This window comes from Cucurbita maxima, unplaced genomic scaffold, assembly GCF_002738345.1.
Source record: "Cucurbita maxima cultivar Rimu unplaced genomic scaffold, Cmax_1.0 Cma_Scf00113, whole genome shotgun sequence".
Lineage (NCBI taxonomy): Eukaryota > Viridiplantae > Streptophyta > Magnoliopsida > Cucurbitales > Cucurbitaceae > Cucurbita > Cucurbita maxima.
Window position 1 is genome coordinate 49,283 of NW_019272129.1, and position 12,516 is coordinate 61,798.

At 32.3% G+C, this 12,516-nt stretch overlaps 1 protein-coding gene across 6 annotated transcripts; it reads right to left on the minus strand.

Annotated features, from left to right (window-relative positions):
* Window positions 1-488: 488 nt before the first annotated feature.
* LOC111473277 lies at window positions 489-6,524 on the minus strand. Of its 6 annotated transcripts, none has more exons than XM_023118821.1 (8): window positions 5,456-6,524; window positions 5,157-5,360; window positions 4,001-4,071; window positions 2,397-3,915; window positions 2,054-2,307; window positions 1,683-1,872; window positions 974-1,582; window positions 489-863 (listed from the first exon to the last, which is right to left on the minus strand). In XM_023118821.1, coding segments are annotated over exons 2-8 (2,796 nt in total). In that variant the 5' UTR covers window positions 5,308-5,360; window positions 5,456-6,524; the 3' UTR covers window positions 489-861. The 6 variants fall into 6 exon arrangements, with proteins under 6 accessions (XP_022974589.1, XP_022974588.1, XP_022974587.1 ...); XM_023118820.1 differs by having other exon boundaries at window positions 489-873; XM_023118819.1 differs by having other exon boundaries at window positions 489-1,582; window positions 4,001-4,068.
* Between the last annotated feature and the right edge of the window lie 5,992 nt (window positions 6,525-12,516).

Sequence of the window (12,516 nt, forward strand, 5' to 3'; positions counted from 1 at the left end):
CCAAATCCACCCCTTTGGAGCCCAGCGTTCTTACCGGCACGCTGTCTTGTGTCTACCCCCTTCGAGGAAGAACGAGAAGGCTGGCACATCGTCTGATGTGAGGCTCTGATACCATTTGTAACGGCTAGATCCACTGCTAGCAAATATTGTCTTTTTTGGGCTTTTCCATTCGGGCTTCCACTCAAAGCTTTAAAACGTATCAACAAGGGGAAGGTTTACAAACCCTTATAAATGGTAGTTTGTTCTCTTACCTAACTAACGTGGGACATCACACATCACACCATCTCCGTCACTTTTTTTAATTTTTTTCTCGAAAACGTTGTGGGTTATCGAAGGTTAGATGAACGTGAAAAACAAATAGCAAAATTTGAACTAACCAAACCAACAAATTCAAACATCCTAATAAAACCGACCAAATCTTATTAAATCAAAAATATCTGAACTAGTTAGATGTTTGAATCCTTATTGGTTACCGTTCAAATCTCGACTGCATGAAAAGGGAACGCACTTTATTACATACTTATAAGAAAAAAGGAGCAATTCTCACAACCGAAACCAGAAAAGAAAAGAGAAAAATCAATGAATCAAACCACACGATATCGACTTCCTCGACTAATATAACACACGAAACTCTACAAGATCTACAAAGGATGGCGCCACCTACAATACGATAACTATACGAATCTCGTTCCCGATCCCGCAGATGATATATGTCAGCTGTAAAAGACAGATATGAAGGACCAAACTCTGTGTTTCAGCTACGACCAAACTTTTAAACCTTCTCCGTCGAAGGCATTAGTAGTTCGACGACTAGAACGAGCACGGAAGGCCAGAAAAGCCATGGTTATGGAGCTAGCCATATCTACACAGATCTGAGGAGACTAGGTTAGCAAAAGCTCAGTCATATTATAGTTCATCAAGGGGAAGGGGTCCTCCCAAGTTGATTATTTTACCAGATGTGCAATTCTTTAAAAGTCATCACTCATGTTTTCAGTCTCCATGCCAAATCCGACGTCGAATTCTGAACTATCATACACGCAGCTGAATACGGTATCGTCCAATAAATCTTCGAATATGGCTTGACACGTCTCGGTACCGACGGTTTCAGCATCAGAATGAAGGTTCATCCATGTTCTGGTTCTGCTCATGTCCTTCCTGACAAGGTGGTCCAATGTAAGGGGCTGTGGCATTGGAAGAAGATGCCAATATACTCCTTCACAAATCTCGAGCAGATATTCGGACCGTAGACAAGGTTGTATGAACGAGAACCATGGCGGATAGCTTTGACAAAAGTCAGCAAGTACTTCATTAATACAGTCAAAGAGGAGCTGCTGGTCGGAGCACAGCTGGTTTGGGAAAAGTTCTATCTCGTCGAGTAGTAACAAGTAAAGAAGCTGTTCTGAAGAGAGCCACTTTCCACAGATTTGGTTCCAGCTAAGTCCAGATGCCAACAGCACTGCCTTTACATAGTCAAAAATCACTTCCTTATCTTCCTTTAACGATTTCGTGACGTTAGCCTTATCGGTTTCTGCAGGTTCGCGTTCTTCAAATTCAATATGCACTGGTTGGACTGGCAACCCTGCTGATTGAATACACTGATATTAGCCAGGGTAACTACTGGAATAGATAAAAAATGAAATACGAAAAACACGGATAAACTCCGCGCTGTTCTTAGTGCCTACCAGGCAAAGCCATGGCATGCAGAGGGCTCAGGTTATCATCTACAAATAATGGCTCAAGAACTGAAACAGGGCTCGGCCGCTCTGGAACATCGGAAACACCATCTAAATCTCCAACAGCCTTCCCTTGTGTAGGTGAGCTAGAAGACGATGCCGATCGAGATGGAGACAGTTGATTTTCTTCAGACGAATCCTAAACAGAATAAACAGTTTAAGCAAAATGCTTCAATAAACACTGAAGCTGGCTTATCATTACACCTTGGAATTTCATCAGCATGAGATGTATCATAAACTAATTCACCTTACGGTTATGTGATAGACTTATAGTAAGACAAACGACGAGATATAAACACGAAAGTTAGAAGATATATTACTTGGGACAAGCTCATTGAAGGTTTGTCGTCGCCCATGTCTGGTGTGTCATTATCGTGGCCTTCTCTGATAGGGGAAGAAGCAATCGGGTCGGAGGGAACATAAGAAACAGTTCTCTCATCGCATGCATCGTCGGCCATTTCACCATTCTGATCTTCTCTCAAAAGAGAATATTCACTTGAGCCAGAGGGAGCTTCCAAAACACTACTCTCCTCATGGACTGCAATTTCATTTACCTTCAGAATCTCAATATCACCTGCACGTTTATTAGTGAACATCAAGGATTGATAAACAACACTAAAAGGTTGGCCAATCCAATGCATTGGACCATTCAGAGATACATACCTTCAGAAATCTTCCCATTAGTACTAGAACTCACAGCTTCTTCCCTTATACTTTGATCAACGATATCGCTCTTCATATCGTGGTTATCATCAGTTGGAGGCTGCACACTGATTGGGGTATCGTCATTTTCGCCCTTGAGCAACGGGGTAATTTCATCAACATTTAAAAGTCGGCTACCAACAGAAACTCTCTTCTCTGAAGTTACTGGACTGAGCTTGCAGTCCATTTTAGGACTGCTAATGGGAGAAAAACTATACTCAGGAAGAGATAGAATCCGTCCGAGGGTCTTCGGCACATGTCCCCTTAAAAAGTCTACACTTTCATCCCCACTGCTAAGCATCTCGGAAAGATGTTTCTTTGCCTCGACATAAATATTAGACGAGCTTCTCCTACCGTTATAAACATTTCCCAAATCTTGATTAATTTCCAAGCTTTTGAGTTTTCCAGCCTTCTCCCTTCTCTTGCTATCAGTGGAAGGCCTGGAAATTCTTTCAATAAAAAAGTGGTCCTTGCTGGTAGAATTTCTTGCACTATCTTCCTTATGAACACCCTCTTCACTCTCCTTTGTACTGTGATGATCACAAGAAAATCTATCTGAACCATAAGCAGAGTGTTCATGGTGATCTTTTCCCATAGCATATCTAAATTTCCTCTTGATTCCTGAAAGAAAAAAGTTTGAACCGGCCCTCTCGTTCTGCACTTTCGTTTTATCGTTAGCAGTAGAATTTTGGACTGATGGATGAATGCTATCAGCCTCAGAATTCACCAAACCTTTTGGCCCTGGCTTCAAGATTACAATCTTACTCGACGCATCAGAATTTTCGTTCCCTTTGGATACGTTCCTTCCCGGATTCTTGACCTTTCTCTTGAAAAATAAACGTTGCTTATGATCAACAATCTCCTCAGACTGGCTAACTTCACTGAACTCGTGTGACTTGGGTTCCATGTCTTTTTCTATCGACAAATCGTGCAAATTTCTAATGTACTTGAGTAACACAGAGTTCGGGTTTTGTGCGAGTTCGTGAACTAGCTTGTCATCAGAATGGGGAATCTGAAGTGCATCCATGATCTCTCTCGAGTGTTGAACTTTCTGAATTTTAGTGAAATCTTTCCCAATATCGAACTTCTGGCCAAAATATTCCTTAAGTGCATCAACCATTTTTTGTTCTAAATCAGCAAGGAACTCATTTGATTGCATATCTGCTTTGTCGTTCGGGTCAAACTTCATGTCACTCGTGTTCTTCCGATGGATTTGACTGTAGATCTCCTTTAGCATCACATCAACAGGAAGATTATTAACACTTTGTTCCTTCAAATACTCCGCAGCATTAAACGAATCAGCATCGATATCACGGCTTTTCTTCCGACTCTTCTTCACTTTCTTCGGGTCATTCATCTTTAAGTGGCCTGAGTGTTCATGCTCGATTCTCTTCGCGTCCAGCTCATTGAACATCTCTTCTTCTATGAGTTTCTTGACACTGGGCTTTCCAATGTCTACTGTCTTACACTCTTCCCTGTTCTGAGAAAATCACAGCATCCAATCAATTAGATCATAAACCAAATATTCACTCTGCTAGAAAATGTTCTGCATAGAGAAAACTTACCAAAGTAACACTACAATCTTCATCCAGATTAGCCAAAATCTCAAACTTATTTCTTGAATTTCCAGTACCTGCTGAAGAAAGAGAAGCTTCAGCACCAAGTGACGCTGCATTTCCAACAAAATACCATGCACATTGAGAAAGCACAAATCACTCTTGAGCTTCGAATCATCATGTAACAGCCCAAGCCCACCGCTAGCAGGTATTGTCTCCTCAAGGTTTTTAAAACGCATCTACTCTGGAGAGGGTCTAGTCCTACTCCGACTAGTGGCTCACACCGTTCGGTGACTTGACTTCGATAACATTTGTAACAGCCCAAGCCCAAGCCCACCGCCAAAGAGGACAATACTTGCTAGCGGTGGGTTTGGGCTATTACAAATGGTATTAGAGCTACACACCGGACGGTGTGCCAACAAGGACGTTGGGCCCCGAAGGGGGTGGATTGTATGATCCTACCTCGATTAGAGAGAGGAACAAAACATTCTTTATAAGGGTGTGGAAACCTCTCCCTAGAAGACGGGTTTTAAAAACCGTGAGGCTAACGGCGATACGTAACGGGCCAAAGCGGACAATATCTATTAGCGGTGAGCTTGGGTTGTTACACATCAATTTAAGCAATTAACCAAAACATATGATTACAATTAAACTCTATCGTTATAACTCCATTACTTGCAATTTGAAAAATGCACATGAACTATACAAGTAAGTTCTACAACTATTAAACCCTAAACCCTTAATCACCCACACATTATAAAGATTGTTGCAATTATACTTTCAAACGAATGAAATCTTAGCAATTAAACCCAGCCACTAGCAAAATTATGATGATAGTGTTTAATCACAACAATTTCATAACTCTAAATGTAGCTGTTCAAATGGAAGGTTCAGGGAGCATGCAACAACGCAGTTCAAGGAGGAATTTATTGCAGTTTTTCGCATATACACAAAGATTCTAGGCAGCAGGTGAAAAAACAGGGGAAAAAGAAAGCTAAAACTACCAAAGAATTGAAACTCAAGATATCATGATTCTCCAAAGAACAATCCGCAAGGAAATTTGATCAACAAGAAATTTGCAGGTCAAAAGTTGAAATTCAACGTCAACAAAGCCTAAAATCTTTCGATCTACGAAAAATCTGAAGAAGAAAAATAGTATTCTTACCAACAGATTGCCTGCCAGGACGCTTCTTGTCTGCTAATAGCTTCCTGGAGGCGCGGCCATGGCGGAAATCAAATAAACTAATCAAACCCCACATACAGCCCCTCTGATCCTTCTCATAACGAACCATAATTCTTTTGGAATTCTTCCCCATTTTCTTCAAAGATTCCGTCCAAATTTTTCTTCTCTAATATGGTTGCATGAACTCTGATAACAGGAACGAAGAATAAAACAGCTTAGAAAACGATTACAAACGGAATTTCTTGCTTTCGTTTCGCCGGAAAATTCACCGACAAGCTAACCTCGAGAGCTGACCCTGAGAAATCCAGTGTGACGAAAAACAGGCATGGAATCTAGATGACCAATCGGGCGGACACAGCAAAATTTAGTCACGGCTTCTTGAAATGGCAAGGAATCGGATCGAAGCGTTGTAACGTGCCCAGAAATTCAGCAAAATCTTAGAATATCGAGAGATTCGTAGTTTTCTTGGAAGAAAAGATAACTGAGGGAACATTATCTCCAAAATGAAAATTCATGAACTCGAAGATTTCATAATATATTTTCCTCAATTTCTTCTTATCAGAGGTTGATCAGAAGCATTAGAACTCAAATTCTAGTATCTTCTGATTCAGTACACTTTCACAATTATCTCGAACCGATTCAAAAACCTTAACGAAAACTTCAGAAATGCGATTAAACTCTCCAAATCGAAATGAAATCGATCGAAGTTTAACTAAATTTACTCCAAATCCATCACAGAAAGTCCAAAACATCACACTCCACTTTAGAACGAACACACCACACCCCACCCCCGCTCTCGATGTCCAAAATTTTCAGCAATTCCACCGACCACACGAAGAACAAAACCAACAGCAACAACTAGAAGACTTTTAAAATGTAGTAATCTCTCTCGACAACCAGTAAAAAAGAGGACCAGATGCTCATCCATCACCGACTCTCTATCTTTCCGCATAGAATTCGCATATCGGCCGTCATTAAAGACATGGAGGAAAAAGAAGGAAAAAGAAAGCAAAGAAGAACCAGAATAGGGGAAAGATTTGACAATGGTAAGAGAAAGAGAGATAGAAAAGGAAAGGGAAAGAGAGAGAGAAAAGATGGTGATGGTGTTGGGTGAAAGTGTAAGGAATAGATGACAGTTGTGGTTGGCCCACCACCCACACAGCAAGCGAGCTTTCTATGGAAGAAAAGCTTGGGCTGCCATTGCCATGGCCATTGCACTCTGTTTTTCTTCTTCGCTGTTGCCAACGTTCAATCAAGCTCATCACCATAGCCACTTCTCATTTTTCTCCTTCTTTCTCTCGGACGCCATTGCAGGGGAGCTCTGGACAAATGGATAGCTTGAGCGTCTGAGTTGACAAACTGCAGACTAATTCTTTTTTTTTTTCTTTTTCTTTTTCCTTTTCTTTACTTCTTTAATGAGAGTGGAATTTTAGCAATCATATTTTATTAAGTAATAATTATTTTCTAAATTTGTATTTTTTAATTAAAAGTATAATCTAATTTTCTAATATTATTTTGACCTGTAAAGGTTGTATTAGTTGAATCCTAGTCTATTATTAAAAGTTTATCAATCAAATAAATTAATTTATTTTTAATTTTAAAATATACATTTTTCTTTTTATTTAATTTTATAATTCCTTTTTAGTCGTTTATTTTTCACCATTTGTGATTTTTTTTAATATATATTAAAAGTTATTAAAATTAGTAAATAAATATTTTACTAATTAACATTTTTTCTCTTAAAAACAAAAATTTAAATTAATGGTTAAACCAATTAAACCAACTCAACTTCTGTAAAATTTAAATTAATGGTTAAACCAATTAAACCAACTCAACTTCTGTTATTATTTAACTAAATTAGAGTGAGAAGTATTTTCTATCGATTAAATAAATGTGGCCGGAGACGGGATTATACTTCTAGTTATCTAATTTCTGCAGCCCGTTTCATATAAATATATTTTCAATATATATATATATTAAAAGTAGTTAATTTTGAGATTCTAATTGTAATATTTTTTAATAGATATTATATTGAAAAATTAAAAGTTTAAAATAATTATTTTAAAGTCAAAAAGTACTTGAAGAGGGTCGGCTAATTACGGAATGATTGTGAAATACTATCTCCATTGGTAATAAAACATTTTGGAAAGCCCAAAATAAAGCCATTGCGTAGAGTGTACACAAAATATATTTTCAATATATATATATATATATATCTGAGTTATAATATAGTATTTTTTTTAAGGTAAATCAATAAAAAATTATTTACAAATATGACAAAATCTTCCCTTATACATCCGTGATGGATAATTAATATATTCAATGTATAGATTATCATCGATTTATTAGTATATAATATATTATAAATGTAATTTTTTGTGTCGTATCATTGATATCTTTAATAATAATAATATAAGGTATATGATGTGATTATCAAATATAAATCATAATTTATTTTCTAGAAAATAAATAGTTTTTCAAAATAAAAATATATAATTATAAGGTAATAAATCTATTATTATTTATTTTTTTAAAATTATATTTTATATTATTTTATGCTGAGGTGGAATTGAATATATAATAAATTTTTGCCCATATATATATATAATTTTTTTGGGAATTTTAATGGGTTTCTTTTTTAATTTAATAATTATTATTGGTATTTTTAATGAATTATTTTTCATTGTTATTATTTGCGTGAAGGATGGGAAATTGTGATTGAATCTGCAGACATTTCAGAACTTTTCGCATCTTTTAGGTAATATATATTAAATTAATTTCTTGAAATTTATTCTTTTAATGTATTAATAATATTAATTGGCATACCATAGGGCAAAATAATGAAAGCATAGGGTGACGTGGCATGATCTGGCGCGTTGAGCTGGATTTTTCTTTTAAAAAATGTAAAAATATGTATTTTTTTTTTTAAATAATATATCCACCAAGATTAACGAAACAACCCTTAAAAATTTAAAATTATAAAATAATAAAAATTTGCCAAAAGTTTATTTTAGATTAATTTTATTATTTTTTTTAATATAATTGAGACTGTGGTAAAGGATTTATTTCGACTAGCTAAATGTAATCGAGAACAGGAATTATATTGTATGTTCTCGTCCCCGTCCTCGACACCATGCCACTCTATCTCATTTTTATATAAAAATATAAATATCTAATATTTTATTGTGTGCACGTGCGCATATGTGTACATACTACTTTATAAATAAATATGGGATAGATTAGGTTGAAATATTAAAATTTTAATTTTTATAAATTATGTTTTTTCGCGTATGAATTATTGTTAAATTTATTTTGATGTTTTATATTTTATGATGGGTGGAAAAATAATAATTATTATGATTGTGAAATGACTCAAAACCACCCATTTACTAAAAATATTGAAATAATAATTATTATGATTTCTATGAATAAACTTTATTTCCTTGTAAATTATTAATCATGGTTCATTATTTCCAACTAAATTACCTAAAAAATTAGGAGACACTCTACCAAATGCACTAATAATTTAGATTCTTTTTTAAAAAAACAAGACAATCATGATATGTCGAAAAAAAAAAAAACATAATGTTGTCCCTTTATATAGTTTTCATTTTTCTATAAATAAATAATATAAATGTTTGTAGAGGGTAATTTTGGTATTAATCAAACACGAAATTGGCTCTGCGCTCGAGTGGTCTTTATTTATGGCATATGACTATTGAAAAAAAGAAAAGTGCTTCCCATTTACATTCAATAAAATAATAAATTTGAAAATTTACTAAAAAAAGGACGGGGTTTACTTGACAAAGAGAAGTCAGTAAGGTTAGAGAACGATGTTTAGTCTTTTGAGCTCTTGCGTTTAGAATTTTAGATTGTTTCGAGATATTTGATTAAGTTCAAAATTACCTTTAACGTTAGTAAATAACGATATTTAGTCTAAAATTTACGGACTATAAATCTTCATGTCACTGGTTCAAATTTGCTATGAAAATAAGGATAATGTCGAAAATGAAATGGTTAGTTTTGCTCAATTGGTAGAGCAGAGGATTGAAAATCTTCGTGACATCGGTTCAAATTTGCTTTGAAAATAAAGATAATGTGTCGGAAATGGTCAGTATTGCTCCATTGGTAGAGTAGAGGACTGAAAATCTTCGTGATACCGGTTCAAATTTAATATAAAAATAAAAACAACGTGTCGAAAATGGCCAATATCTCTTAGTTGGTAGAGTAGAGGACTAAAAATCTTCGTGTCACCGATTTACCATGGTGATGATCGAAAAAAAACCTAATAATGAAAAATCAAAGTTTAGTGAAGAGGAAGCAATATTGTGCTTAAAGTTGAAGGCAAAGCTATTAACACAAATAAATAAGTAAATAAAAAAGTAATAAATAAAAAAAATAAAAAAAATAAAAAGATAAGTAATAAATAAATAAATAAGTAAAAAATAAATTTGGAGGAGTGAATTGCATGTGAGGAGCCCTTGGGCCTACGTGGACTAAATGGGCCCGCCTACGTTAGCTTTGGGTCCCACCAGATTCTTTTTACTCTTTGATTTTGGGCAAAACACTAATTATTATTATTATTATAAGTTGAAATATGAGAATGTAAATTTAATTGGAATTTCAATTACCTATAATTAATTAGCTTTTTTAAAATTATAAACTATATTTATATAAAGATAGTGATTTAAGAAAGATAATTTTAATGAAATATATTAATTACAAATTGGCTTTTATTAAAATAAAAATATTTTATTTAGGGTTGATTTGTAATAGTGAAAATTATTAAACTAATAATTAATAGAGACATTTATAGCCATTGTTTTTGTCATATAACATATTTATACTATATTGAAAAAAAAACATTTGTAGACTAAAATACCTTTTTTTATATATCAAAATATTTAAATTTAAGTTTGAATTCAAACCATAATAATAATTAAATAATTTAATTCAAAATGAATTTAATAATCATTTAATGGAAAATGTTACACCGTATTTAAAAGCACCGGTTTATGAAAAATATAAAATAGGCTGAAATATTCAATTAAATTTTAGTTTATTATATTTTAGATAAAAAAAAAACATCGATTTAGCTTTGAATTTAAACAAAGCTGATGAGTTAATTTGATTCTAAAAGAATTTAAAATTAAATTATCAATTCAATTTTATTAATCATTCAATTCAAACCTAATTCTTACACTTTAAAAAAGTATTCTAAAGAATATTTGATTGGTTGCACTATAATAAAAAAATCATTTTATTAATTATAAATTTATTCTAATTTTTTTAAATATATTTTTTATTAATCACATTAAAGTTATTTTTGAATAATCATATTATTTATTCCACAAAATATTTTCTAACCGATCCAATTTTTTAAGCACTCTTTATTTGCTATGTTTTTTTTTGTTAAAGCAATACTAATCAAATATAGTGTAAATTATTGATTTTTCTACGGTGTTTATAGAAAAATCAATTTTGTTTAAATTTTTGTTTTATTCGTAACTTATTTCAAATTCCATAGTTGTAAAATCCATGAACAATGCAAAAAATGCAAAATAAAAAAAAAGGAAAAAAAAAATTGATCAATATACATTGTCTTGACCATATAATATATTGTTATAAATAATTTATTAGACTTTAGCTTTATTTAATGTAAAATATACGAAAGTCATATTTAATATTGAAAAAAAAAATTAAAATATAATTACGATAGCGCTCTTCTATTTTAAATGTAACTCAAAAATAATTTGTATATATTTTTTTATTACTTCTTTCCTTAGCCTTAAAAATTTTGTGTGTAGCTTGCTATATGAATTAAAGAGTTATTATACTATTTATTTATAAAAGTCAACTTAACCTTATTTAAATTTTAAAGATATGTCTCCTCAACATTTATTTATATTTTTGTTAATTTTGAAGAAAATATTACTATTATTATTATTATTATTTTGTACTAGTATATTTTGTCAACTTTTTACAAAAACTTTACATGTTTTGGGTGCTTGCATGTAAATTAAGCAATAAGATTGACACGTTCATATTTATTCATCATATAATAATTTAGTATTGAGCAATTAGTAAAGCACGAGTCACATTGTACAACCTCACAATCATTTATGACTAAGATAGCATAAAATTAAATGCTATTGACATGTGAAAGAAAATAAATAATAAAATTTCTTCCCTCACGAGGTGTTAATATTATTAAGGATTTGATAAATATATTATTAATCTTTTACTATAAATATATTATTATATTTTGAGAAATTTATTCATTAAATTATAATTAATGCGAATGTACGTTAAATAACTTTAGCAAAATTTTCATGATAAAAAAAAAAAAAAAAAAAACTAATGGGCATATTAAAGTGCATTATTAATAATATTGACAAAAAGACACCTTATAAATTTTCAAAAGAAAAAAATGATTCTAAATATTATTAAGACAAACCATCCTTACAAGCAAAAGTTTTAATTTTTCATCCCTAGGTTGAAGACAATATATGTAAAATAAATAAATAAATAATAATTGAATTATTTATAGATGTCCATTAACATTTTATTGATAATTTGATCCTCACCAAACAATTGTTAAACTAGAATAAAAAAAATCTAATTCAATTTTAATATGTTAAATTATAGTTTCAATTATACCCTAAACTTTGAAATATTTCATTCTTACCCTCAAACTTTAACATTTATTCCAAAAAAAAAAAAAAATAAATAAAAAAACACAAATAATATATAAAACAATATTAACACATAAATAATATTATATAAAAATTGATATGTTTATTTAATTGATATGAAAATTGATTATATAAATAATATTAACACATATTTGCTGGCTACCATTTCATTTTTCATCTTTCATCATTTAAGGGTGAAATATATTCCAAAATCAAGAATATTTCATATAATTTCTTTTTTTAATTAACTAAATAGACGTAATAGTGCCAAAATTATTATTTGTTTCATTAGCAGACAGGGATGGAATCTCTGGAAGGTTTGGACTTGGAGGAAAGGGGGGGAAAAGTTCCAACTTCCAAGACCCATTCCACTCATGACTCGAGAAGAAAACTAGAAGTGGAGGCGAACAACGCTCACATGCCGTCCCCCCGACTTTATTTTATACCACATCGCCAAAATCACATTCCCAGTCTGCTTACTGCATGGTGCATATCTCTACACTTCTCTCAACCATATATACTATTTGGAATCACAATTTCTAATTCTACCGAAACCAAAATTTGAATATGGACAAGAATCGGAAGTTTATTATGAGTTGTAAAATGACCCGTGATTTTGAAACCATACACACCATTATGGTGCAGGA